Source organism: Heterodontus francisci, chromosome 7, assembly GCF_036365525.1.
Source record: "Heterodontus francisci isolate sHetFra1 chromosome 7, sHetFra1.hap1, whole genome shotgun sequence".
NCBI lineage: Eukaryota > Metazoa > Chordata > Chondrichthyes > Heterodontiformes > Heterodontidae > Heterodontus > Heterodontus francisci.
In genome coordinates this window covers 106,890,185-106,917,450 of record NC_090377.1, presented here as the reverse complement: position 1 = coordinate 106,917,450, position 27,266 = coordinate 106,890,185, and the positions used below count along the sequence as shown (strand labels likewise).

The following is a 27,266-nucleotide window of genomic DNA, read 5'->3' as shown; positions in this document are numbered from 1 at the left end:
TTTATTTTGGTAGCCAGAAGACGACGGAGAGCCCGGTCTTGCCAAGGGAGTGGCCAATACCGCCAGGGCAGCCCTCCAGAGCCATGGATTACCTGCAATGGAGGGATGCATCCGCCCTCTTCCTCGTCCCCCAACCCTGCTAGGAGGCTACCAGGTCTCACCAGCTCCAAGCAGCAGCAGGCTCCTCCGTCTTCCATAAAATTGCAGCGGAGGTGGGAAGAGGCCCTTAAGTGACCATTAATTGGTCACTACGGAGCCTCAAGTACCCTGGACAAAATGGCGGGGGGACAGGACGATGTCAGGAACAGCATCCCTTGCCATTTTGTTTACCCCCCCTTCACCCCTCACCCTGCCCCCCGACTTCGCTCGCATCTCCATATGCCTATTCTGCTCGATGCTGTGAATTTGTTGTTGCATCAGTTTGTATCATTTTCTTTAATTCTTGTTTATTACTTTCCTTCCGGCTTTTAATCGTCATTATTCATTCAACTATATTAAATAATATGTTCCTTAAAATACAGTAACTTCTTCAGAATACCAGAGTCTAAATCATTTTATGCGCACCCAAAGGCTTACTTACCCTGCGTCCAGGTTGTCCGCCTGACCCTGGAAGGCCACTTTCACCAGAATCTCCCTAAATCAAAATTAGATTACAAAGATGCTAGTGAATTCACCTTTGTCTGAATATTCATATGGTATAATTATGTTTTATTGCAGATATTAGATTACTTAATCAGTAATATTTAAAGATAACATCACAATTATTCTTATTACTGAAAAGCCATTTTTGTAAGAAAACTTATTTATTTAGACAATATATACATTACCACCAAGCCCATGTCACCCCTTTGTCCTTTGAGTCCTTGCTGATTATTCGTGGTTCCTGGTTCACCCTGTAAGATCAGAGAAATTCTAATGTAAAGATATGTAATATTGCCCAGTATCTTAATTTTTTAAAGTTACTGGTATAATGTATTATTACATCAAGTTAATAGCAGACAAATACTTAACAACTCATATAATTATATGTCTACACTCACAAGATCTGTTCATCTCTTTATTTTAAATAAGTAAACATCTTTGTTAAAATAGCAAACAGATGGATGCCATACACATGTATTAAGTGCTTGCTAATATTGCTAATTTCTAGTTTTGTATGTTATAGTTATAATGCACTCTAGGGACAGAATGTTATTATCGCAATAAATTCGTCCCTATTTGGGATTCTTGAATTCAGAAACATTTTCATAAGAACCTTACACAACAGCCTGAATGAGTTAGATTTTTGTTGCCCTCAGTGTGATGGGATGTAGTGTTTCCTGAAAACTTTACAACAAATAGTTATGTCAAATTACATAGAGCAGGATTTTGAGCCCCTGCCAGGGCCAGGAACGGAGGCAGGCAGAACCTACAAGTAGCCCCGGTGGCAAGCATGCCAATTTCTTGGCTCCATCCGCCTCTGGGCCATTTTTTGGGGAGGTGGGTTGGAGTGGGTGGAGGGGCTCACAATAAGTAACGGGGAGCCGACACGACTCATTAAGGGCTGCTTGAGACTGGTATTTTCCAGTTGGCAACCAGTTCCGCAGGCGGCCAGGGACCAGGAGCCAGTTTAGCTGCCTGGAGTGCAGCTCCTGGTGGCAGACCTGGTGGTGGACACTGCTCCAGGCAGGCCTAAAGAGTGATGATCAAATGGGCTGCTTTGTCCTGGATGGTGTCGAGCTTCTCGAGTGTTGTTGCAGCTGAACTCATCCAGGCAAGTGGAGAGTATTCCATCATATTCCTGACTTGTGCCTTGTAGATGGTGGACAGGCTTTGGGGAGTCAGGAAGTGAGTTACTCACCACAGAATTCCCAGCCTCTGACTTGCTCTTGTAGCCACAGTATTTAGATGACTGGTCCAGTTAACCTTCTGATAACCCCCCACCCCCCCAGGATGTTGATGGTGGGGATTCAGCGATGGTAATGCCATTGAATGTCACCGGGAAATGGTTTGATCCTCTCTTGTTAGAGATGGTCAGTGCCTGGCACTTGTGTGGTGCGAATGTTATTTGCCATGGGCTGAATTTTACCAGCCCCCCAACATTGCGGGTCGTGGCAGGGGGGCCTGGAAAATACCTCCAGGAGAGGCTCACCACAGGCCTCGATGCCAGGAAGGCCCCGCCCTATATTACCGGCGGCGGCTAGGCCTCATGGAGGTCCCCCTGACGCACGGCGACAGGAACCTCATTTCAGTATGGAAATAAATGTTAGATTAAAATAGATTAAAACTTACCTCGTCACAACGGCCGTCCTGCTCCGATATTCCGGCCGGTTGCCAAAACTGCCGCGCCTTTGGATCTCCGTTGAGAGATCCGGGGCGGACCACTGGTAGGGAGGGGGGAGGAATTAAGTTTTCAGGGTGGGGGGGCGAACTCTTGCAATTGGTGAAGGGGATAATGGGAAGGGGGATGAAGGTGAAAGTAAATAGAGTTCAGGGGGAAAGGTTGGGATCAGGAGATAAGGTTTTTTGCGGGGGAGAGTGCAATCAATAAAGTCTTTATTCACTGAGGGAGTGGGTGGGAGAGTGGCTTGAATCATTTATTACATTGGTTAAATTAAATTTTTAGTGACTGCTCCCTTAAACATGTAAATTAACTGTAAGGGCTGGAAGCCCTTTAAAAATGGCACTGGTGCCTGCGCAGTGGCAGCGGATACCGTTGCTGGGGACGGTGTGCCCACCCCCTCCATGTCATCAGGAGAGGGAGTTACGCCCCCTCCATGGAAATGAGTGGCCATGCTTAATATCGCGCCGGCTCCGCGGAGCAAATCCCACGCGTGCACACCGCCGTTTTTGAAGCTCGCCACCAATGAAAATTCTGGCCCATATGTCAGCCCGAGCCTGAATGTTGTCCAGGTCTTGCTTCATGCAGTCATGGACTGCTTCAATATTAGAGGAGTTGCGAATAGTACTGAACACTGTGCACTCATCCTCACTTCTGACCATATAATGGAGGGAAGGTCATTGATGAAGCAGCTGAAGATGGTTGAACTGAGGACAATTACCCTGGGGAATCCCTGCAAAAATGTTCTGGGGCTGAGATTATTGGCCTCTAACAAGCACAGCCACCTTCCTTTATTCTAGGTATGACTCCAACTTCACTTGTACTAGGGCTCCTTGATGCCACACTTGGTTAAATGCTGCTTTGATGCCAAGGGCAGTCACTCTCACCTCATCTCTGGAACTCAGATCTTTTGTCCATGTTTGGACCAAGGTTGTAATGAGGTTGTAATGAGTGGACCTGGCAGAACCCAAACTGAGCATCACTGAGCAGGTTATTGCTGAGTAAGCGCTGCTTGATAGCACTGTCAAGGACACTGTCCATCACTTTGCTGATGATTGAGAATAGACTGATGAGGCGGTAATTAGCCGGGCTAGATTTATCCTGTTTTTTATGGACAGGATATACCTGGGCAATTTTCCACATTGTTGGGTAGATGCCCGTGTTACAGCTGTACTGGAAGGGCATGGCTAGTTCTGGAGTACAAGTCTTCAGTACTATAGCTGGGATTCTGTCAGGGCCGATAGCCTTTGTTGTATGCAGTGCCTTCAGCCGTTTCTTGATATCACATGGAGGGAATCCAATTGTGTGAAGACTGGCATCTATGATGGCGGGGACCACAGGAAGAGACTGAGATCGATCATCCACTCAGCAATTCTGGATGGCAATGGTTGCAAATGCTTCAGCTTTGTCTTTTGCACTGACATGCTGGTATCAGCCATCGTTGAGGATTGGGATGTGTTTGGAGCCTCCTCCTCTAGTTGGTTGTTTAACTGTCTACCACCATTCACAACCGGATGTGGCAGGACTGCAGAGCTTTGATCTTATCCTTTGGTTGTGGGATCACTTTGCACTGTCCAATGCACGTTGCTTCCACTGTTTACCATGCATATATTCCTGTGTTGTAGCTTCACCAGGTTGCACCTAACTTTTAGGGATGCCTGGTATTGCACATGGCATACTCTCCTATATTTCTCATTGAACCAGGGCTGATCCCTTAATTTGATGGTAATAGTAGAGTGACCGGGCCACGAGGTTACAGATTGTGGTTGAATACAATACTGCTGCTGTTGATGGCCCACAGCACCCCATGGATGCCCAGTTTTGAGTTACTAGATCCCATTTAGCACAGCGGTAGTGCCACCCAACACGGTGGAGAGTATCCTCAGTATGAAGATGGAATGTCATCTCCACGGACTGTGCGGTGTTCACTCCTACGAATACGGTCATGGTCAGATGCATCTGCGGCAGGTAGATCTTTGAGGACAAGGTCAAGTAGGTTATTCCTTCTTGTTGGTTCTCTCACCACCTGCTGCTGGCCCAGCCTGGCAGATATGGCCTTTAGGGCTTGTCTAGCTCAGTCAATAGTGGTGCTACCAAGCCACTCTTGGTGATGGACATTGAAGTTCCACATCTATAGCACATTCTATGCCCTAGCTACACTCAGCGCTTCTTTCAACATGGAGGAGTACTGATTCACCAGCTGAGGGAGGGCAGTAGGTGATAATCAGCAGGAGGTTTCCTTGCCATGTTTGACCTGATGCCATGAGACTTCATTGAGTCCAGTGTCAATGCAGAGGACTCCAAGGGCCACCCCCTCCTGATGGTATACCACTGTGCCACCACCTCTGGTGGATCTGTCCTACCAGAGATGGTAATGGAGGTGTCTCCGAATTGGCTGTGTAAGGAAAGGGTTAACGGACTAGCTACGAGCTTATTATGTGGAAACAGGGTGGGTGCGGTACAGTGATTCGTGCTGAATTAAAGAGAACAATCTGAATTGAATACAACAATTTACACCGAATAGGACAATATGGATTGAATAGAACAGTTAATCACAGTAGACTGATGAAAACCAGTCAGGTAGGGCTGAATGTTATTAGTGCGCTGCACATCGCTGCGGCGCTTTGAACTCGACGGCCTTCAGACACAGAAACGCCGCCATTGAGGCCCCACGATATTTCACATGGGGGCTCATTTAAATGGAGCAGGTGGAGCGGCCTCCCCGAGGATGTAAAGGGGGCGGCCGCTCCGTCCCCGCAATGGCGTCCGGCACTACCACACAGGCACCGGCACCATTTTTAAAGTGCTTCAAGCCCTTTAAGAGCATTTGAATTTTTAAAGAGATAGAATGATGAGAATGGAAGTAAAACATGTAATAAAATTCTGACTCCCCTCACACAAACCCCCAAGGAAGAATCAATAGATTCATTGGACATTCCCCCACCAAAAACCTTTGTGCAGATCCCAACCTTTCTCCCCACAGATCTTTAGCAACTTTAAACCTTGACCCCTTCCCACCATCCCCACCACCAATCAAAAGGATTTTCGATGCTCTCCCCCCACTGCCCTGAAATTTTCACTCCTCCCCACCAGTGTCACGATTTGGAACTCCGTACAGATTGTACAGTTCTAAAGGTGTGTGAGTTGTGACTGGCAGCCTTACTATCGCCGTGGGATAGTAAGTTGATTTGCATGTTGTGTTAATTAATTTTAATATTTAAATGAAGGCCCCACTGCTTGACGGCAGATGGGGGCTCACCGAGGTCTCACCGCTGCCTGTACAATGCGGCGGGGCCTTCTCGACGTCGGCAGTCATGGCGGGCTGCTCCCGCAAGCATTTTATGGGGCCCCCTGCCACGACCCCCGATGTCAAGGGGCTGGTAAAATTCAGCCTGTCATCTCAGCAGGACAGGGAGAAATCTGGATATGGCCAAGCCAATGGAAGACAACTTGGGAACAGTAACCAACCAACAGCTGATCACGCACCCAACTACCCAATCCTCATCCAGAAGAGGATCGTGCATGAGCTTACTCAAAAACTGTATTCTGTATGTAAAACCCTGAAAAAGCCTCCCACAACAGTGCTCAAGAGAGTAGACTGAAGATATGTATCGACGGGAGGAGACCCGATGAACCAGGCAGTAAGATCTCGGTCAAAGATCTCTCCTAAGCGACCTGTGGTCATCTCAGATTGACCACCTGAGAGGTAACTGTAGGATTTAATTGTAACTGTTCTGCTTAAAAATCTCAATAAAGGCATTGGATTTAGTATGAGATTGTGTCAATTGTAATTCTCGGTCTCTGAATTTAAGAGGTGAAATCACCTACAGCTGTAAGGTATGATTCTGTCAGTATGACTATGTTAGGCTGTTGCTCTTCCAATTTTTGTACAAGTCCCCAGATGTTGGTAAGGAGGACTTTGCAGTGTCAACTGGGCAGGGTGTGCCTTGTCGTTTCCAGTGCCTTGGTCAATGCCGGGTGGCCCGTCCAGTTTTATTCTTATTTGACTTTTCTGTACCGGTTTTGCAGGGATAATGGGCAGGTACTCTAATTGACAAATGGCAATTGATCCTCAATCAATTGTTAATTTTAAATCTGAGATGAATAGATTTTTGTTAACCAAAGGTATTCAGGGATATGAGTCAAAGGCAGGTACATGGAGGTAGGTCGCTGATCAGCCATCCCATTGAATGGTGGAACAGGATCGAGGGGCTAAATGGCCTGCTCCTGTTCCTATGTCATTAATAACTTCATTACAAGCTCCCATATTGATAAGCTACTCATGTAAGAAAAATTGTGTAGTTTTAAATGAAACTCCGTTATAGCCAATACTGTAACTCTCAGATACCACAAATTTGTAATAATTACTTTTGACTGTATGAGGAAAAATAATGCCCAGTACATGTATCAATTATCAATTTGTCTGGATGCAATTATGAGGAAATTGCATTGAATTTTAAAGTTGATACACTAACATTTGTGTAAAAATGTGCATTCAGTTGTACCATTAGCTATCAAATAAATTTGTCTTACTTTACAATGGTAACTCAAATTTGCCTTGCGACTGTTATTGAAAATGCAATAATCTGTTGGTAGTAGATGGAAAAAAGTTCTGGAAATATTTAAATAACCTACCGGATCTCCTCGATAACCAAATTCACCCCTTTCTCCTTTCCCACCTTTGATTCCTTTTGTTCCCTGTAGAGAAAAATGGATCCTGGGTTACATTGTAATTTGTTTCCTCTTTTACCCACCCATCCCTAACAATATCCATGCATGCACATCTCTACCTACTTCTAATTAGCTCTATCATTATCTATTTATATTCATCACTAGCTCTTTTGCTGCTTTTGGTCTGTCTCTTACCTCTTTGCTTTCTATCAATTTTAATTTTATACAGAGATGTATTCCGATATATAGATAGACATATACATAAGTAGAAATAAAGACAAGGACTGAATTTTGCCTTCAGAGTGGTAAACAGATGCCGGAACTGTTTCCGTGTCCCGAAATCACCGCCCCACCCCCCACCGGAGTAACCAGCACTCACTTGGAAATTTGACTGGGATTCCCCCTTAATCGGCATGGAGACAGGTTCCTTGTCCAATTAAGGGCCGTGGTCGGAATCTTGAAATTGGAAGGCCAGTGGAAGCCTTCCAGTTTCAGTGATGCACCCGGCTGAAGTAAAAGGTAAATAACTGAGAGGGCACTTCAACAAGAAGGTGCCCTCTCAGCCACTTTAAAAAAAAAACTTTTTTGAAACAATATAAAAAGCAGCCAGGCCACCACTGTGTTGGGGGGGGGGCGGCCCTCTACACAGCAGCCTTTGGCTGTGCCCCTGCCGGGCAGGCACGAAGGGCCTGTAGGCCTGCCTGGAGTGCTGGCACCCAGCATGCCTCTGGGTGCCTACTTCTAGGCAATTAAACCATCCCTGGTCACAACAGAAAACTTGAGCTGACTGGAAAATCTTAATGAGCCTAACCGCCTGCCCGGACCCGGAATCCATGTTGGCCAAAATGGCCAAGGTCGACAACAGGATCAGCAAACAAGCATGCCAGCTGGCCTTGTAATTTTCAGACCCATCTGCCTCTGTTCCTGCTCTCGGCGGGGCTCGACAATTCAGCCCAAGCTAAGTGATTTTGACAACTAGTATTAAAGATGAACGAATAGACAGATTATTTAAACATTATAAATCTTGTAGTTTAATTCTGTGTACTTCCATTTTAAATGTTGATCAACGTCACAGAGATATATAACCAATGCTAGGAAGAAATATTTATTTCAAACTTCAGTATCAGTGATAATTACTGGTGTGTCGTGCCATCTTATTAATTCTGCTTAAAAGTTTTCACTTCATTTGGTTCAATTGCTGCATGGAAGATAAACATACTTACCCACTCTCCTAGGCTGCCTTTGTCTCCTGCTGGTCCTACTGCTCCATTTGTGCCCTACATAATACATGAAAGGCTGGGTGTCACAATAACAATACAGACAAAATATAAACAAGTCAAAGGAATGTAGTAACTTAAAGTGATAAACAAAGCACAGCAGTTTACACACCTGTTCTCCATCTATTCCATCAAGACCAAGTTCTCCAAATTGACCCTAGGAAACAAAAAAAGATTTAAAAAATTAAAACAGGAGAAGACCATTATGCCTAACAAGCCTATCCTTTTTTGATAGATCAACCTTATATTGTTGTCCTTTCAATCAATTTTCTTTCAAGAAACAGATTTGGTTGCTTCTTGAACCAACGATACCATTTGCTTTGATGGAACATAACATTAGAAATAGTAACAGGAGCAGCCATTCGACCATTTGAACATGCTGTTCCATTGAACAAGATCATGGTTGATCATCTACATCAACTCCACCTTCCTGCACTATCCTGACATCTCTTAAATCCCTGAGTACCAAAAATCTATCGACCTCTGCCTTGAATATACTAAGCAACTGCTTATCCACGACTCTCTGGATGAAAGAATTCCAAAATTTCACAACCATTTGAGGGAAGAAATTCCCCTCCTCTCAGTCCTAAATGGTCGTTCCCTTATTCTGAGGCTGTGACCCCTATTTCTAGACTCTACTGTGAGGGAAACATCCTCCCAGCATCTACCCTGTCAAGCTCCTTAAGAATTTTATACATTTCAATTACATCACCTCTTGTTCTTTAAACTCTCGGGAATATAGGCCTAGTCTGTTTACTCTCTCCTTGTAGGACAATCCCCACATTCCAGAAAGCAGTCCAGGTGACCTTCACTGGACTCCCTCTAAGGAAAGTATATTCTTTCTTAGGTAAGGAGAGAAAAACTGTACACAGTACTCCAGGTATGGTCTCACCAAAGCTCTCATTGAAGTAAGACTTCTTTACTCATACTCCAATCCCTTTGAAATGAAGGCTAACATACAATTTGCTTTCCTAATTGCTTGCTGTATGTTAACTTTCTGTGATTCATGTACAAGGATACCCAGGTCCCTCTGAATGCTAACATTTCCCAGTCTCTCATCTTTAAAAAAAAAATTCTGATATTTTTATTTTTCTTACCAAAATGGATAACTTCACCTTTCTCCATATTATAGTGTATCGGCCATATTCTTGCCCACTCAACATACCTGGCTATATCTATTTGTAGCTTCTTTGCTTTCTCACAACTTACTTTCCCACCTAACTTTGTATCATTATCAAACTTAGATACATTACACTCGATCCCTTCATCTAAGTCATTGCTATAGACTGTAAATAGCTGAGACCCAAGCACTGAATGCTAACCCAAAAATGACTTATTTAGACTTACTCTCTATTTTCTGTCTGTTAACCAATGCTCAATCCATGAGCTGTAATGTTATGTAAAAACCTCTTGTGTGGCACCTAATGGAATGCCTTTTGAAAATTCAAATAAACTACATCTACTGGTCCCCCCTTATCTACTCTGCTAATGATACCTCAAAAAACAATTTTGTCAGACACCATCTCCGTTTCATAAATCCATGTTGACTCTGAAACTTATAATATGACTGGCCAAAGTGCCCTGTTATCACGTCTCTAAAATTAGATTCTAGCATTTTTTGAGATTCTAGAATTCTTCCAGAATTCCCTAGTTTTTAGAATGGTCCCCACGGATTGAAAGGTAGCAAATGTTACTCTGCTATTCAGGAAAGGAGGGAGAGACAAAATGGAACTACAGGCCAGTTAGCCTCACACCAGTGAGGGGGCAGGGGGATGCGGGCTGACCCTGGTATTTAAATGGCCCACTGCGCGGTAGATCGCGGTGGCTCTGCGCCATTTTTTTCGCCCTCCGCCAGGAGCGGCAGCAGGCTCTTGAAATCTAGCCCAAAGTATTTGTTTAATGTCTCTGCCATTTCCTTATTCTCCATCATAATTTCTACTGTACCTGCCTGTAAGGAAGCCATATTTAATTTATCTAATTATTTCCATTTTTATATAGATATAGAAGCTGTTACAATCTGTTTTTTCTGTCTCTTGATACTTTACTCTCATTCTACTTTCTCTCTGTAAATTACTTAATCACCTTTGTTGAATTCTAATATCCTCCCAATCCTCAGGTTTAGTACTCTTTTATCAACATTATAAGCCTCCTCCTTTAATTTAGTACTATCTCCAACTTCTCTGAATAGCCATGGCTAGAAGACTTTTCTATGTGATTTTTGTTCCCTAAGGAAGGTATATTTGTTGTGAATTAAGAATTATTTCTTTAAATGTTTGCTATTGCTTATTTACTGTCATTTCTTTTCATCTGGTTTCCCAATCTACTTTCCTGCTCCTATGTAGTTTGCTTTATTCAGATTTAAGACAGTAGTTTTGGATGCTCTCAAATTCAATGGGCTGGATTTTTACACCCCAGTGAGGCTGAGAACGGAGGTGGGTGGGCACGGAATTGCGTGCCGCTGGCCTGCATGCCAGTTCCATGGCTCCATCCTGCCCTCGGACCATTTTCCTGGAGGTGGGATGGGGAGTTGTGGTGGTGGCAGCAGCAGGGCTATCAGCCTGCAAGTGGCGGGTCTCCAACTAAAGTAATTAATGGCCACTTAAGGCCATTAATGGAGGTCAACTGGGATTATCCAGTCAGCCTCCAGGTGCCCAGTGGCAGTCCGGACAGTTTAGGTGCCTGGAAGTGGGCACCCCGTGGCAGGCCCAGGGCCAGTGCTCCAGGCAGACCTACAGGCAGGTTGGGGGTCGGAAGGGCTACCAGCATACGGCGGGTAGTCAATTATGGGGGGTTAGGTGGCCTTAATTGGGCATTTACTGAGCCGACTGGTTGGAGAATAGGCCAGCTGTCTGGAGGCAGCTCCTGGTGGCAGACTGAAGGACCAGCACTCCAGGCAGGCTTTGAGGCCTTCCCTACCTGCCTGACCACAGCTGGGGCTCTGTTTCTGCTCCACAGACGCTGCCAGACCTGCTGAGTATTTCCAGCACTTTCTGCTTTTATTTCAGATTTCCAGCATCCATTGAATTTACTTTAATTTTAGATGTTTTAATTTTGGTATCAGGGCTACCCCTGCTCCCTGACCTTTTCTATTTTGCCTATCTCCTCGAAAAGTCAAGTCTTCTGGAATATTTAGCCCCCAACCTTGATCACTCAGAAACCACGGGCTGGATTTTCAGAGCCCACCGCCACTCTCAGCGGCAGGCTCAAATAATGGCTGCAGCACACGCGGGCTGCACACCATAGAGCCGCTGTGATCTCCCACGCCAGCGGCTCATTTAAATCGCGTGGAGGGGGTGCTTTCCGATGCCGGCAATGGTGACAGCTGCCTGTCTGCAGGCAGTGGCGCCATTTTTAAAGGGCAGCCAGCTGTGCCGGCATATTTAAACTTTTAAAGAGACATCCCCCAAAATTTAATGAATAAAATTGTAGCGTCCCTTTCCCACCCCCAATAAAAATTACAGTATTTGCCCTTCCCCCCCGCCCCCACAAAATACGTACTTTTGAATTCTGACCTTCCCACCACCAGATCGTACAAAGTTGAAAGTTCACCCCTTCCCATCATCCCCTACACTGATGATGCTTATTTGACCCCTTCTTCCCTGCCCCGCAGTAAAAATCCTAACTCCCCCCCACCCCACCACTGTCACGCCTGCTTTCCCCAGACGGGGGAATTGAAGGTGCAGGAGTGCCGGCCGCCGCTCTGAAGATTGTAATGGGCTGGGAAGATTGCTAGTAAGTCTATTTAAATTTATTCATCTGCTTGATTTAAATATTTAGAGTCAGGTCCTTTTGCCCAGTGGCGGGAGGCCGACCACGGAGCCCCACCGCCGCCAGAAGGATCAGGCCAGGCCCTCCCAGCACCGGCCTCCGTGGCAGGCCTCTGCCAGAACTGCCACGCCCACCCCGCCATGGAACCCGATGTAGGGGGTCCAGTAAAATCCAGCCCCACCTCTCCAGAATGGCTATTAGAGCAAATCCATTTATTTCCATCTGTGCTATATTAATTCATCTATTTGCTTTGTGCATTTAGATTTAGTGCCTTTACTTACCTCTGTTAACTTCAGCTTATCCAAAACTTCTGAAGCTTGTACCAGCCCTGCAACATCACACCCATCTCCCCACACCAAAACTCTCTACGCTGACTCCGAACTCTTGTGCAGCCCACCCGCCCCCTCTCACCTCCCACAACCCCACCATTCCTTTTCTCAAATACTGGCAACCAGGTCTTCAGCTGCCTGGCGTCATGCTCTGGGATTCCATCCCCAAACCCTTCCCCTCTCCACTGCTCCTCTTCCTCCCACCTGTTGGGGGCAAGTTTTAAATTATTCCTCCCAATATCTCCTCCTTTGGATTTATTACACCACTTTGAAGCACCTTAGGATGTTTTTCCATGTTAAGTGGTACTATATAAATGCAGGTTATTGTTTCTTGAAATAATTGATTAATTAATTTGTCAGAGTCTGCTAGAGTGCATAACCTGGAATTCAGTCACCAAACATTATAATTCCCAATAGTTATTCCACTGGTATCCTTTTCTCAGTTTGGAGACAGAGCAGCGTCACATTCAGCCAGGACTCTGTATTTCTGTGAGGGACATCCATAGATTTTTGATGGACTTTGTATGTTGTGAGCCAAGCAGTTTTTTTTAAACAACTGCTTCGCTGATGTGGACAGTTTAATTACTCCATATTTTTCTCGATCACCGTCATATAGATGAGTACATACCTTGTCTCCTGGATATCCACGGCTACCCTGTAAATGAAAAATATATACGTAAAAAAATAGTCGCATGTAATTGTCGCATCTTTTATAGATTCTGGTAAAATTTCATTTTGTCAAAACGTTCCTCTTTACCTTAATTCCACTTTGTCCTCGACATCCTTGGAACCCTTGAGTTCCATTTACACCTGGTGGACCTCTCTCACCCTATCAAAAACAAGAAGGATGAAATAAGTCAAGTCTTGCAGCATTGCCGGCTCTGATATTTATGGGGAACTGGGGAGGGAGCAGGGTCATTGTAGCTGGGAAACCCTTAACTGTAGGTAATGTAGAGATTCCACTGAATTTAATGGCAGGACCTCATTTCAATATATTGTCTCCATCTTCTGGCAGGCAGCTGGCCAGATTGAAAGAGTAGCTGGCGGTCGGGGGAGAAGGCCTGTGACATGAGGCTGCAGCCGGGGAGCAGAGGAGGAAGAAATTGTGGGTAGGGGAGGTTAGAATAAGGGATCATGAGGAAGCAATCCTGCTCTTCCTTGCCCAAAAGCAGTCCTGGAAAGGCACTAACATGCTGCATTTGGCTGTTCTTGCTCCCTTCAGCTGCTGGTTTCCTGAGCCCTGGGAAGCCTGGCGGTAGCCATGAAATATAAAAACCTGTCAAAATTTCAGGCATTTACATACAAACATACGAATTAGGAGCAGGAGTAGGCCACTCGACCCCTCGAGCCTGCTCCGCCATTCAATAAGTTCATGGCTGAACTAATTACTCCACATTTCCACCTACCCCCGATAACCTTCCACCCCCTTGCTTATCAAAAATCTATCTAACTCTGCATTAAACATATTCAAAGACTCTGCTTCCACTGCCTTTTGAGGAAGAGAATTCCAAAGACTCACGACCCTCTGAGAGAAAAAATTTCTCCTCATCTCTGTCTTAAATGGGTGACCCCTTATTTTTAAACAGTGACCCCTAGTTCTAGATTCTCACACAAGGGGAAACATCCTTTCCACATCCACCCTGTCAAGGCCCCTCAGGATCTTACATGTTTCAATCAAGTCACCTCTTACTCTTCTAAATTCCAGCGGATACGAGCCTAGCCTGTCCAATCTTTCCTCGTAAGACAGCCCACCCATTCCAGGTATTAGTCTAGTAAACCTTCTCTGAACTGCCTCCAACGCATTTACATCCTTCCTTAAATAAGGAGACCAGTACTGTACACAGTACTCCCAATGTGGTCTCACCAATGCCCTGTATAGCTGAAGCATAACCTCCCTACTTCTGTATTCAATTTCCCTCGCAATAAACAATAACATTCTGTTAGCTTTCCTAATTACGTGCTGTACCTGCAGACTAACTTTTTGCGATTCATGCACTAGGATACCCAGATCCCTCTGCATCTCAGAGCTCTGCAATCTCTCACCATTTAGATAATATGCTTTTTTTATTATTCTTCCTGCCAAAGTGGACAATTTCCCACTTTCCCACATTATACTCCATTTGCCAGGTCTTTTCCCACTCACTTAACCTATCTATATCCCTTTGTAGCCTCCTTATGTCCTCTTCACAAGTTACTTTCCTACCTATGTACCTATGCATCTATGTTCCTACTGATGTAGCCTCATTAGCATAATTAAATAAGTAGCATGCCTCTTGAGAGTGCACTAGGAAAGTTAGAGTCAAGGAAGGTCTTTGGTTTGGTCCATAGTTTGTGCTCAGTTAGCTAACCTCAGCTGGCCTATTTCAATTAGCCCTGGGCTAAGGAGTGATAAAGATCAGCCAGCTTTCCTGTTCCTGACTGCTATCCAATGATCCCAATGGAAAGCAGATACGTGTGGCCAAGATCAGATTTGACTATAATACTCCTGACAGTCAAACAGCTCATTGACACTTAACTGTCTAGGCTTGTATATTAAAAATGGCTATTTGGGCAATGGTACTGGAGAACAACCAGTGCTGTGCAACTATGCCCGTGCAAGGGTCATCTTTTGAAGTGGAAGGGGAGGAAAATTGTTGTGGGGGTAGGGAAATTAGATAAATGATTTATAAAAAAGAACACAGAAAAAGTAAAGGCTTGCATTTAAGCAGTCAAATGTTAGAATGATTTTTTTTAAAATAAGCATTTATTTACCATGCTGTATGTACTATAATATGCAATCATTTTACTTACTGGTCCACCTTCATCACCTGGGTGACCAATGATACCTTCAGGTCCTGGTGAACCCTGGAAGAAAAAAATTGCACGAAAAGGATGAATCTCCATTCATTAACTGACACAACACATCAATCACATCTATGTTTAATGCCATGGTAATGGCTTATTGGAGTGGATTTTCGACTTGCTGTTTGGGCATTAAACTGGTGTTAGAGAGCACTTGCCCATTACACAAACTGCCTGATTTTCTTTTCCATTGATTCCAATAGAAATTAAAATTGTTTGGTTTTTATAATGAGTGTCCAATTCACAGTCCCAGTTTTATACCAGGGCAGCAAGCTGAGAATCTATCCTATTGTGTTGGTGGAAGAGTATGGTGCAATATAATACTGTAAGGCATACCTGTATATGGTGAATCAATGGAGGCACATCACTAAATCATTTCTTTTTCACCTCCCTCTTAGAATTTACATGCCTTTAAAACCCAGTCTTGGTGAGATCTAACTATTGCTTGTTGACTTCTCATTCTACTCTTTGCAAGCTGGTGAACTCCTACACTATGGGTCTGATGTTTCACATTCATTTCTTAATAATCAAATTAACTGGCCAGACTGTTCTAGGTGACTCCAATCAGAAAGGTAGTTTTTTTATGCCCTTAAACAAGAGGAAATTTGGTTGTTAGTTCTACAAAGTCACAAAGCTGGGTAAGTAACTAGCAAATATTCTCCCAAGGGAATTGTCCTTTCCAGTCAAACTAAGCATTGCCTTTATCTTTTTATCATTTTTATTTCTTTCTGCTTTCTTGAGATAGTTTTGTCTAACTGTTTGACCTATTTGTGCTGGTACTGATATATTGGGAAAAGGGAGACAAGTCGTGTGATCCCAACTTCAAATAGGGGACACAAATAGAAAACTACAAAAAAAAAAGAGATAACAAACCAAAGGTTGACCTTGGCAAATTCACAGGCTAGGGAACCAATTCATGAATGTGCATAGATCTTCATTGAAAAGACTACTTTTGAAAATAGTTCAATTACTTTACTAATTAAAATTAGCAGTAATGAGGCACATGATGCTTATTAAAGCTTACCTTCTGTCCACGTGGTCCCTGGGGACCTTTGTCACCAACTTGACCAGCACACTTACATGGGACATCGCAGCACACTCTCTCGGCAATGTTGTCCTGTCAAGATATTGCACAGTTAAAGCATTTAATTCTAAAATCACAACAAGTGCTTTGATAAAAAGAATACACAGAACTAGAAATTTGATCTTACAAGTTCTTCTGCCAGTTCATATTCTAAATCCAGCTGGTTGATTGAAAGAGGTCTCCTGTACTTAAAACCTCGCCCAAATTCCAATAATGAAACATCTTCAAGCCCGATTAGTTTTTCCAGGGACACAATGATCAGTGCATGTACACTACCTGTTCGACATAGGGAGTAACAGGAACAAAAGATCATTTTTTAAAAAATTAAACAGGAGTAATTTTACATGCTTGCACTCCAGGGCTTTTCTGGTAAATAAAATATAATTAAAATTCAAAATAAAAGTTTAATTTGATTTTTTCCAGCCCTTCTTCAGTAATGTGAATTCAAATTCCAAGATATCTAAAGAAAAGCATGAGAAGCTTGTGGCATGTGTATAAGGGACATGTTATGATCATTGAATATCAGACAATATGTTAAACACAGTCCTGAATGCTTGATTTCTATAGTCATTGGCAATAACAAACATTTGTGGATGAAACTCGACTTTTGAAGAAAAAAAGGATAAATGCTTATTTTTCTCTCGAATTAATTAACAACTTATGAATAAAATTACATTCCCAGAAATCACACTTTTTGAAACCATATTTTCCAGTGATTTCACTGGTAGGTTGATCATTCTGGAGATTATTTAAAAATGTATTCATGGGATATGGGTATCGCTGGCTAGGCCAGCATTTATTACCCATCCCTAATTGCCCTTGAGAAGGTGGTGGTGAGCTGCCTTCTTGAACCGCTGCAGTCCATGTGGGGTAGGTACACCCACAGTTCTGTTAGGAAGGGAGTTCCAGCATTTTTACCCAGCGACAGTGAAGGAACGACGATAATAGTTCCAAGTCAGGATGGTGTGTGGCTTGGAGGGGAACTTGCAGGTGATGGTGCTCTCATGCATTTGCTGCCCTTGTCCTTCTGGATGGTAGAGGTCGCGGGTTTGGAAGGTGCTATCGAAGGAGCCTTGGTGTGTTGCTGCAGTGCATCTTGTAGATGGTACACACTGCTACCATTGTGCATCGGTGGTGGAGGGAGTGAATGTTTGTGGATGGGGTGCCAATCAAGCTGACTGCTTTGTCCTGGATGGTGTCGAGCTTCTTGAGTGTTGTTGGAGCTGCACCCATCCAGGCAAGTGGAGAGTATTCCATCACACTCCTGACTTGTGCCTTGTAGATGGTGGACAGGCTTTGGGGAGTCAGGAGGTGAGTTACTCAACACAGGATTCCTAGCCTCTGGCCTGCTCTTGTAGCCACGGTATTTATATGGCTACTCCAGTTGAGTTTCTGGTCAATGGTAGCCCCCAGGATGTTGATAGTGGGGGATTCAGCAATGGTAATGCCATTGAATATCAAGGGGAGATGGTTAGATTCTCTCTTGTTGGAGATGGTCATTGCCTGGCACTTGTGTGGTGTGAATGTTACTTGCCACCTAAAAGCCCAAGCCTGGATATTGTCCAGGTCTTGCTGCATTTCCAGACAGATTGCTTCACTATCTGAGGAGTCGTGAATGGTGCTGAACATTGTGCAATCATCAGTGAACATCCCAACTTCTGACCTTATGATTGAAGGAAAGTCATTGATGAAGCAGCTGAAGATGGCTGGGCCCAAGACAATACCCTGAGGAACTCCTGCAGTGATGTCCTGGAGCTCAGATGATTGACCTCCAACAACTACAACCATCTTCCTTTGCACTAGGTATGACACCAACCAGCAGAGAGTTTTCCCCCTGATTCCCATTGACATCAGTTTTGCTAGGGCTCCTTGATGCCACACTCGGTCAAATGCTGCCTTGATGTCAAGGGCAGTCACTCTCACCTCACCTCTTGAGTTCAGCTCTTTTGTCCATGTTTGAACCAAGGCTGTAATGAGGTCAGGAGCTGAGTGGCCCTGGCGGAACCCAAACTGAGCATCACTGAGCAGGTTATTGCTAAGCAAGTGCCGCTTGATAGCACTGTCAATGACACCTTCCATCACTTTACTGATGATTGAGGGTAGACTGATGGGGCGGTAATTGGCCAGGTTGGACTTGTCCTGCTTTTTGTGTACAGGACATACCTGGGCAATTATTCACATTGCTGGGTAGATGCCAGTGTTGTAGCTGTACTGGAACTTCTTGGCTAGGAGCACAGCAAGTTCTGGAGCACAGGTCTTCAGTACTATTGCCGGAATATTGTCAGGGCCCATAGCTTTTGCAGTATCCAGTGCCTTCAGTCATTTCTTGATATCGCATAGAGTGAATCGAATTGGTTGATGTCTGGCATCTGTGATGCTGGGGACTTCAGTAAGAGGCCGAGATGGATCATCAACTCGGTACCTCTGACTGAAGATTGTTGCAAATGCTTCAGCCTTATCTTTCGCACTGATGTGCTGGGCTCCCCCATCATTGAGGATGGGGATATTTCTGGAGTCACCTCCTCCAGTTAGTCATTTAATTGTCCACCACCATTCACGGCTGGATGTGGCAGGACTGCAGAGCTTAGATCTGGTCTGTTGGTTATGGGATCACTAAGCTCTGTCTATTACATGCTGCTTCTGCAATTTGGCAAGTAGTCCTGGGTTGTAGCTTCAGCAGCTGACACCTCATTTTGAGGTATGCCTGGTGTTGCTCCTGGCATGCCCTCTGCACTCTTTCTTCAACCAGGGTTGGTCTCCCAGCTTGATGATAATGGTAGAGTGGGGGATATGCTGGGCCATGAGGTTACAGATTGTGGTTGAGTACAATTCTGCTGCTGCTGATGGTCCACAGCGCCTCATGGATGCCCAGTTTTGCATTGCTAGATCTGTACGAAATCTATCCCATTTAACACAGTGGTAGTGCCACACAACACAATGGAGGGTATCCTCAATGTGAAGGTAGGACTTTGTCTCCACAAGGACTGTGCGGTAGTCACTCTTACCAATACTGTCATGGGCAGATGCATCTGCGGCAGGCAGGTTGGTGAGGACAAAGTCAATTATGTTTTTTTCTCTTATTGGTTCCCTCACCACCTGCCGCAGACCGGGACCAGCAGCTATGTCTTTTAAGACTCGGCCAGCTCAGTCAGTGGTGGTGCTAGCGAGCCACTCTTGGTGATGGACATTGAAGTCCCCCAACCAGAGTACATTCTGCGCCCTTACCACCCTCAGTGCTTTCTCCAAGTAATATAAGTAATATTTTCCTGCAGTTAATTAAAAGACCAATTTCACATCCCATAAAGCTCCAATTGATAGCTCATCCAGTGGCACAGTCAATAAATGCTGTACTTGGTTTGGTACAAAACCTTATATTCTAGTAGACTACAGATAGTGATTGTGCAGTCAACAGTCAAAAACAGATCTTTTTTGAGAAACTTAAGAATATGTTGACTTTTGTTTAGAATAAAGCCAGAGAGTTGATGGTGTCTAGTTTTATTTTGTTCCAATCAATATTGGAACTCTTTAATGGGAGGCAAAGTACTAAAAAATGGGGTGCAAAAATAAACATCTCTGCTTTGGTGTACCTTCTCGTCGTAGCTTTTCAGCCTGTCTTTTTAATTCAGAAAAGTTGTCGTCTATGCCATCGGTGAAATGGATAATGACCTTTAAAATAGAAGAAAAACAAAATTGTCATAAATAAGAATTGAATGCTGTTGTGGCAAAAATCCATTTTTGCCAGTGTTGAATTTGTCTTGATTTGTATTTCTGTACTGCTGGAGCCAATATGCAGGGAGGTAACACCCTAAATCATACAAAGCAGCCAGACAGCAGAAGCTATCGGGCTCAAATAGATAGTCATATGGGGGAAGATCTCCTCAAAATGTAAGCTTGTTTTGGCCCACATGATGGAGGTGGCCTAACTGTCCCATAGAATGCCACTGCACACTGCAAATTTGAATACAATGACACCTTAACCAATGTGGAGCCAAGCAGAATCCCTTGGGAGTAAAATAAAAGCAAAACACTGAGAATGCTGGAAATCTGAAATAAAAACAAGAAATACAGGAAATACTCAGCAGGTCTGGCAGCATCTGTGGAGAGAGAAGCAGAGTTAACGTTTCAGGTCAGTGACCCTTCTTCAGAACTGGCAGATATAGAAAAATGTAAAAGATTTTTATCAAGTAAAGCAGGGGTGGGGCAAGTGGTAACAAAAAAGGTGTTGATAGGACAAGGTCACAGAATAGCTGACCAGAAGGTCATGGAGTAAAGGCAAACAATATGTTAATAGTGTGCTGAAAGACAATGCATTAGTACAGAGAGGGTTTTAATGGACTGAAAACTGAACAGCCACAAGCACAAACATGAAAAAAAAACAGTGGGTAGGCACAGTAGAAACAAACTGAACAAACTAAAATAAAATAAACACAAAAAAGAAAAAAGAGAAATGAACTAAAAATAAAAGTAAAATAGGGGGCTGTCATGCTCTGAAATTATTGAACTCAATGTTCAGTCCGACAGGCTGTAGCGTGCCTTGGGAATAGTCGGCTTCACGGCTATTTCTGTGTCTTTTGAAAAAAGGATACTTCTTTGATTCACTAGCGTACCCTGTGATTGACTGCATAGTAGGTAGAAACTTTACCTAAAATAAAAGCAAAATACTGCGGATGCTGGAAATCTGAAATAAAAACAGAAAGTGCTCGAAATACTCAGCAGGTCTGGCAGCATCTGTGGAGAGAGAAGTAGTGCTAACATTTCAGGTCTGTGACCCTTCATCAGAACTGGCAAAGGTTAGAAATATATTGGGCTTGGAGCAAGTGAAAGGTAGAGGCTGGGGAAGAAGAACAAAAGGGAAGGTCTGTGATAGGGCAGAGGGCAGGAAAGATTAAATGGAAAAGAGGTCATGTAATAAAAGGCAAAGCAACTGGTGATAGTTGTAATAAAAGACAAAGCATTTGTTCAGAGTGTTAATGGCAGAATAATGAACAGTTCAGTCTGAAAGCAAAAATAAGAAAATCAAGTTTAAGACCAGCACGTGGTCAAAAAAAAAAATCACACAAGCAAAATGGGGGTCACGGTCTTAAATTGTTGAACTCAATGTTGAGTCCAGAAGGCTGTAGAGTGCCTAATCGGAAGATGAGGTGCTGTTCCTCGACCTTGCTTTGAACCTCACTGGAATACTACAGCTGGCCAAGGACAGAAATGTGGATGTGAGAGCAAGGTGGTGAATTAAAATGGCAAACAACTGGAAGCTCGAGGCCATGTTTGCTGACTGAGCATGGGTGTTCCTCTGCAAAGCGGTCACCCAATCTGCGTTTGGCCTCCCCAATGTAAAGGCGACAGCATTATGAGCAGTGATTACAGGATACTAAATTGAAAGAAGTGCAAGTATTTTGCTCCTTCACCTGGAAGGAGTGTTGGTGGTCTTGGATCGTGAGGAGAAAGGAAGTAAAAGGGAAGGTGTTACACCTCTTGCGATTGCATGGCAAGGTGCTGTGTGAAGGGGACGAGGTGTCGGGGTGACTGGGGAGTGGAACAGAGTGTTGCGGAGGGAATTGTCCCTTCAGAATACTGACCGAGAGGGGAGGGGAAGATGTGTTTGATGGTGGTATCATGCTGGAGGTGGCGGAAATGGCGGAGGATGATCCTTTAGATGTGGAGGCTGGCGGGGTGGAAAGAGAGAGCAAGGGGAACCCTGTCGCAGTTCTGGGAGGGAGGGGAAGGGGTGAGAGCAGAAGTGCGGGAAATGGGTCGGACACAGTCAAGGGCCCTGTCAACCACAATGGGGGGGGGAATCCTCAGTTGAGGAAAAAGGAAGACATATCAGAAGTGCTGTTGTGGAAGGTAGCATCATCAGAGCAGATGCAATGGAGGCTGAGAAACTGGGAGAATGGAATGGAATCTTTATAGGAGGCAGGGTGTGAGGAAGTGCAGTCAAGGTAGCTGTGGGAGTCAGTGGGCTTATAATGCATACTAGTGGACAGCCTATTCCCAGAAATGAGAAGTTGAGGAAGGGAAGGGAAGTGTCAGAGATGGACAATGTGAAGGTAATAGAAGGGTGGAAATTGGAAGTAAAGCTGATAAAGTTTTCCAGTTCGGGGCAAGAGCAGGAAATGACACCAATACAGTCATCAATGTACTGGAAAATGAGTTGGGGGAGGGGGCCTGAGTAGGACTGGAACAAAGAATGTTGACAAAAGGACAGGCATAACTAGGACCCATAGCAACACCTTTTATTTGGAGGAAATGAATGGAGTTGAAGGAGAAGTATTCAATCTGAGAACAGGTTCAGCTAGGCGGTGGATAGGGACTGGTTGGGCCTCTGTTCAAGGAAGAAGCAGAGAGCTCTCAGATCGTCCTGGTGGGGGAAGGAGGTGTAGAGAGATTGAACATCCATAGTGAAGAGGAGGCGGTTAGGGCCAGGAAACTGGAAATTGTCGAAATGACGTTGGGCGTCAGAAGAGTCACAGATGTAAGTGGAAGAGACTGGACAAGAGGAGACAAAATAGAGTCAAGATATGAAGAAATAAGTTCAGTGGGGCAGGAACAGGCTGAAACAATGGGTCTACTGAGACAGTCCTGTTTGTAGATTTTGAAGAGGTAGAAACAGGCTATTCTGGGTTACAGGACTATGAGGTGGGAAGCTGTAGAGAGACGATCTCGAGGGGAGAGGAGGTCAGTGACAGTCCTGGACACTGTGGCTTGATGTTCGGAGATGGGGTCATGGTCCAGGGGAAGTAGGAAGAAGTGTCTGAGAGTTGGTGCTGAGCCTCTGCAAGGTAGAGGTTGGTGCGCCAGACAACAACAGCACCACCCTTATCTGCAGGTTTGATCACAATATCAAGGTTGGACCTGAGAGAATGAAGTGCAGCAAGTTCAGAGGCAAACAGGTTGGAGTGAGCGAGGACAGCAGAGAATTTAAGATGGCTGATGTCACGCCGACAATTTTCAATGAAAAGATCAAGAGTGGGTAAGAAGCCAGAGGGAAGGGTCCAGGTGGAGGAGAATACTGGAGGCGGGTGAATGGGTCCGCTGGTCGGGAGGAGGACTCCTGGCCAGAGATGTGAGACGGCGACAGAAGAAGAGTTCAACGTCATGCCAAGCACAAAATTCATTGAGGTGGAGGGTAAAGGGATAAAACTGAGTCCTTTGCTAAGTACAGATTGTTCAGCGTCAGAGAGGAGAAGGTCAGAGGGTATGGTGAATACACAGCAAGGGGTGAGATTAGGAGAAGGGATGGGGTCAAAGGAAAGTGAAGGGGATGAAATATCTGGAGGGGCATTGATCCCCATGAGGTTTTTGAACTTGCGTTCCTGAAAGGAACACCTGAAAGGAAGAGAACATTTTTTCTTAAAGTGTCGGATAAAACGAAGGATGGAATGAAACTGTGGAGAAGGACAGCTTTGAGATAGGGTGAGTCGGTGCTGCTGGAGGGACAGGTTGAGTGTGTACATGTGGCGGTGCATGACACTGAGTGTGGATCTCAGGTTGTGGTGGGAACAGCAGTCCAAGGAACATTGTATGTCTCAGAGATACCTGTAATCCTGGGTGGATTCGAAACTTAAAGGATGGAACTTCAGTTGGAATCCACGTGGAATAAGTCGGAGCCGGGGACAGTCGCTGAGGAAGGAGATGTGGCTGTGAAAATGAGTTTTGGTAGACACCTTACCTTTACCTTACTATTCTCAGAAAGAAGGTGATACAGGAAAACGAGGCGGTGTGTGTCAATGATAGAGCTGGCAGCCAAAAGGCGACTTGTAGTAAATGGCTGAACCAGATTAGCAAGAAAGATTTAAGCTAGTAAGTGATCTTTAGTTTTGGGGCTGATTTTTTTTGAAACAAAGTAAGTTACATCTTTATTGTTTTTATTTTTTCAACCATGAAGGGAATTATGCCTTAGTGTGAAAGTTGGTTTTATTTGCATAAGTTAGGTGAGCATTTGTTAGTTTGAAGCCTGTGTCTTGATTTGGTCGGAATGCCTTATTAACACTGACATCTGTAAAGAGAGTAGAAGTCACATGGCAACACGATATATTCCAGTAGCTGGATTATATTATCATTTATCCAGATATTGGACAGAAAAGGTAGACTCCAAATCATGGGGACACAAGGTCCACTTATGGGTGTGGCCAATGAACCCAAGAAAATATCTAGATTAAACACAGATAATGACACTCAAAATTTTTTTTTTTTTAAAAGTAAGCAACAACATTGTTGAAGTATAAGAACACTGTCCTTAACAGCTATTCTTTGGAGTCAATCAACAATCATTTTTTTATTTAAAGAAACAGTCTAAAATGTAAGACTCATGGCTTACCTTTACGGAATCATCAGATTTAAAAGTGTCCCTGTATGCATCTAATGTTCCTGCAGTCAAGACATATGGACCAAAATTTCCTAGCTTTCTGAATGAAGTCATAATTTCAGGTTGATATTCCACCAAATCAATGACACGCCGTTGGCCAGCTTGGTCGAAAACTGTGACCCCAATTCTTACATTGGGTGACTGTGAGCCAGTGCAGCTTATAGACCGCAACTGCGAAATTCTCTGTATAACATCTCCTGCCTTGGACAGGAAACCTCTCTGAGTTGCAAAAACGTCATTTCTTAATCCAACTGTACTGACATCAAAGCCAAGCAAAACATCAACATTGCATCCTGTGGGGAACAAAAAAAGACATTTTTGTTTTAAATCAACAGTGCTTAAATGGGAGATGGACAGATGCCATTAAGGGTCTGGACATACCATGTAACAGAGGTACATAATGGCTAAATTTTATTTGGGCACTGCGCTCCACGGTGGCACCCTTTGAACTCGGCAGGGTACCCGCATTCAGTGGCCGTGGCAGAGCCCCCTCGATATTTCGCGTGGGGGCTCACTTAAATAGTGGGGGTGAAGCGCCCGCCCCCAATGATGTGTAGGGGCAGCCTCCGCGTCCCCGACAATAGCATCCGGCGCCACCATTCAGGCGCTGGCACCATTTTTAAAGGGCTTTAAGCCCTTACAATTACTTTCCATTTTTAAATGGGCAGCAATGTTTAACTTTTATTCAACAATAAGAAATATGTTGATGGCCCTTCACCAACCACCCCCCATGGTCATTTCAAATGAGCAACAAATTCATTTTTCCCCACCCGAGCTTTACCTCCTAAACTTATAACATTTGGCCCATAACCCCTTCCCACCATCCCCACATCCAATAACAATTGATTTCCCCGCTTCTCCACTCCTCTCGCCCTGAAATTTTGGTTACTTCCCCCTCCCCACCAGGTTTTCGCATCGGATGTGCGAAGGCTGAACGGAGACCGTAAAATTGGCATGGGATGGCAGGTAAGTTCATTTGAATATAATTACTGTCAATATAAATATGTAGATGAAAGGCCTGCTGCCAAGCGGCAGGGGGCCCGCACTGAGGTCCCCCCACCACCGATAATATGTGGCGGGTCCTTCTCGACGTCGCGGGTCGAGACGGGCCTCTCCCCGCAACATTTTACCGGCCTCCGCGCCATGACCAGCGCTGTCGAGGGGCCGGTAAAATTCAGCCCAATGTCATCCCAAACCTCATGGATTCTCCACTATGGCTGGGAAAATCAGCTTTACCATATAGGTTAAAACACCATCAGAATGAAATAACTCATCTGTTGTGTGAAAATTCTGACAGTTGCCTAATGAGATTAGCTGCATGATTTAATTGCACAGAAAAATACTCAGTATTTTCTATTTACATAGTTACAGTTTTGCAACTGGAGCGACCGATAGGCAAAAGTATCTAAGTTGTGGAATCGTACCCTATATCGTCTATTGAGCTATCTTATAGCTATCTTTCCATTAACTAAAAATCAATCATTGGACAATCAGTTTTCAGCATAAAATCATCATCAGGTGGAATCTTCTCTTTAAAGATTTTTGCAGGTCTGAGGTGTGTGATGGGGGAATCTTCCAGGAGGAGGCCAATTAAGAGGCCGTCTTTGCAATCGCATCCAATTAAGGACAGCGGGCAGATTCCCGAGTGAGGAGTGCAGGACATTGAAGCCCACTCCATTGGAGGCTGGCAGCTCTCACCGTTAGACCAGTGGAAGCGCTGCTGAGGGCCCAACTGATGGAGCGGCAGAGAGGTACTGCAGCTACCATTAGCATCTGTGCAGTGGATGCAAGGTTCACCTCATATGGCCATTGGAAACATCCATCTCCATGAATTCTTCACTCTAAACTTGCAGGGCTACAGGGATAGAACAGGGGAATAGGAACTGATTATTTTGGTTTACGGACAGCTGGCATAGACACAATGGGCTGAATGGCCTCCTGTGCCATAAATAAATGACTCTAATGGCAAGGCTGTGATATGGGAAGACAGCAGCCTTGCCATTTGCTGCCGATGAGCTCTTCAACGGGCTCAAAAGTAATGAGGCTTTAACTTCCCGCTGTGAGGTCGCCTCCTCCCACCTGCCAGGGGTCCGACAAAGCAGGGAGCCCTTCAACCCCATCCCACTATTCCCTCAGCCAATAGTAACAGCTTTCCCCTCTCCCCCAACTCTGAAAACTTTACTTCTCTCCCCTCAACACCAGTGTTCCACTTCGGATCTCTGAATGGAAATCCGAAGGCACGGGACTTCCGGCAACCAGCTGGAATATCGGTGTGGGACGGCTGTCGTGGAAAGGTAAGTAATTATTCAGTGATTTAAATTTATTTAAATATTGAAATTAAGGTTATGGAATTGAGCAGTTGGGGGCTGCCACGAGGCCTCGCCGCTACTGGTAAAATGTTGCGGTACCTTCCCAGCCTCGAGACCCGTGGCAGGCTTCTCCTGGAAAGATTTTTCAGGCCCCCCTGTCACGACCCCCAATGTTGGGGGGCATGTAAAATTCAGCCCTATATCTTAAAATAAATCGTGACCATAATAAATGCAGAGCATTAAAAAATACAAAATTATCCAACTTATCCATTCCATCGTCTGATCATAGAACTATGGAAGCC

The 27,266-nt window shown here is 44.5% G+C and overlaps 1 protein-coding gene across 1 annotated transcript in view; it reads right to left on the bottom strand.

The window, feature by feature from the left end:
* The window catches only part of LOC137372223 (collagen alpha-3(VI) chain-like), a 244,888-nt gene that overhangs the window by 57,003 nt on the left and 160,619 nt on the right, over nucleotides 1-27,266 (bottom strand). Inside the window, exons 20-31 of the mRNA XM_068035869.1 lie at nucleotides 24,608-24,948; nucleotides 19,878-19,956; nucleotides 16,418-16,566; nucleotides 16,231-16,323; nucleotides 15,156-15,209; nucleotides 13,123-13,194; nucleotides 12,994-13,020; nucleotides 8,381-8,425; nucleotides 8,215-8,268; nucleotides 6,956-7,018; nucleotides 828-893; nucleotides 581-634 (exon numbers count right to left, since the gene is read on the bottom strand). Coding sequence (XP_067891970.1) covers nucleotides 581-634; nucleotides 828-893; nucleotides 6,956-7,018; nucleotides 8,215-8,268; nucleotides 8,381-8,425; nucleotides 12,994-13,020; nucleotides 13,123-13,194; nucleotides 15,156-15,209; nucleotides 16,231-16,323; nucleotides 16,418-16,566; nucleotides 19,878-19,956; nucleotides 24,608-24,948 — 1,097 coding nt within the window. The remainder of the gene's footprint in view (nucleotides 1-580; nucleotides 635-827; nucleotides 894-6,955; nucleotides 7,019-8,214; nucleotides 8,269-8,380; nucleotides 8,426-12,993; nucleotides 13,021-13,122; nucleotides 13,195-15,155; nucleotides 15,210-16,230; nucleotides 16,324-16,417; nucleotides 16,567-19,877; nucleotides 19,957-24,607; nucleotides 24,949-27,266) is intronic.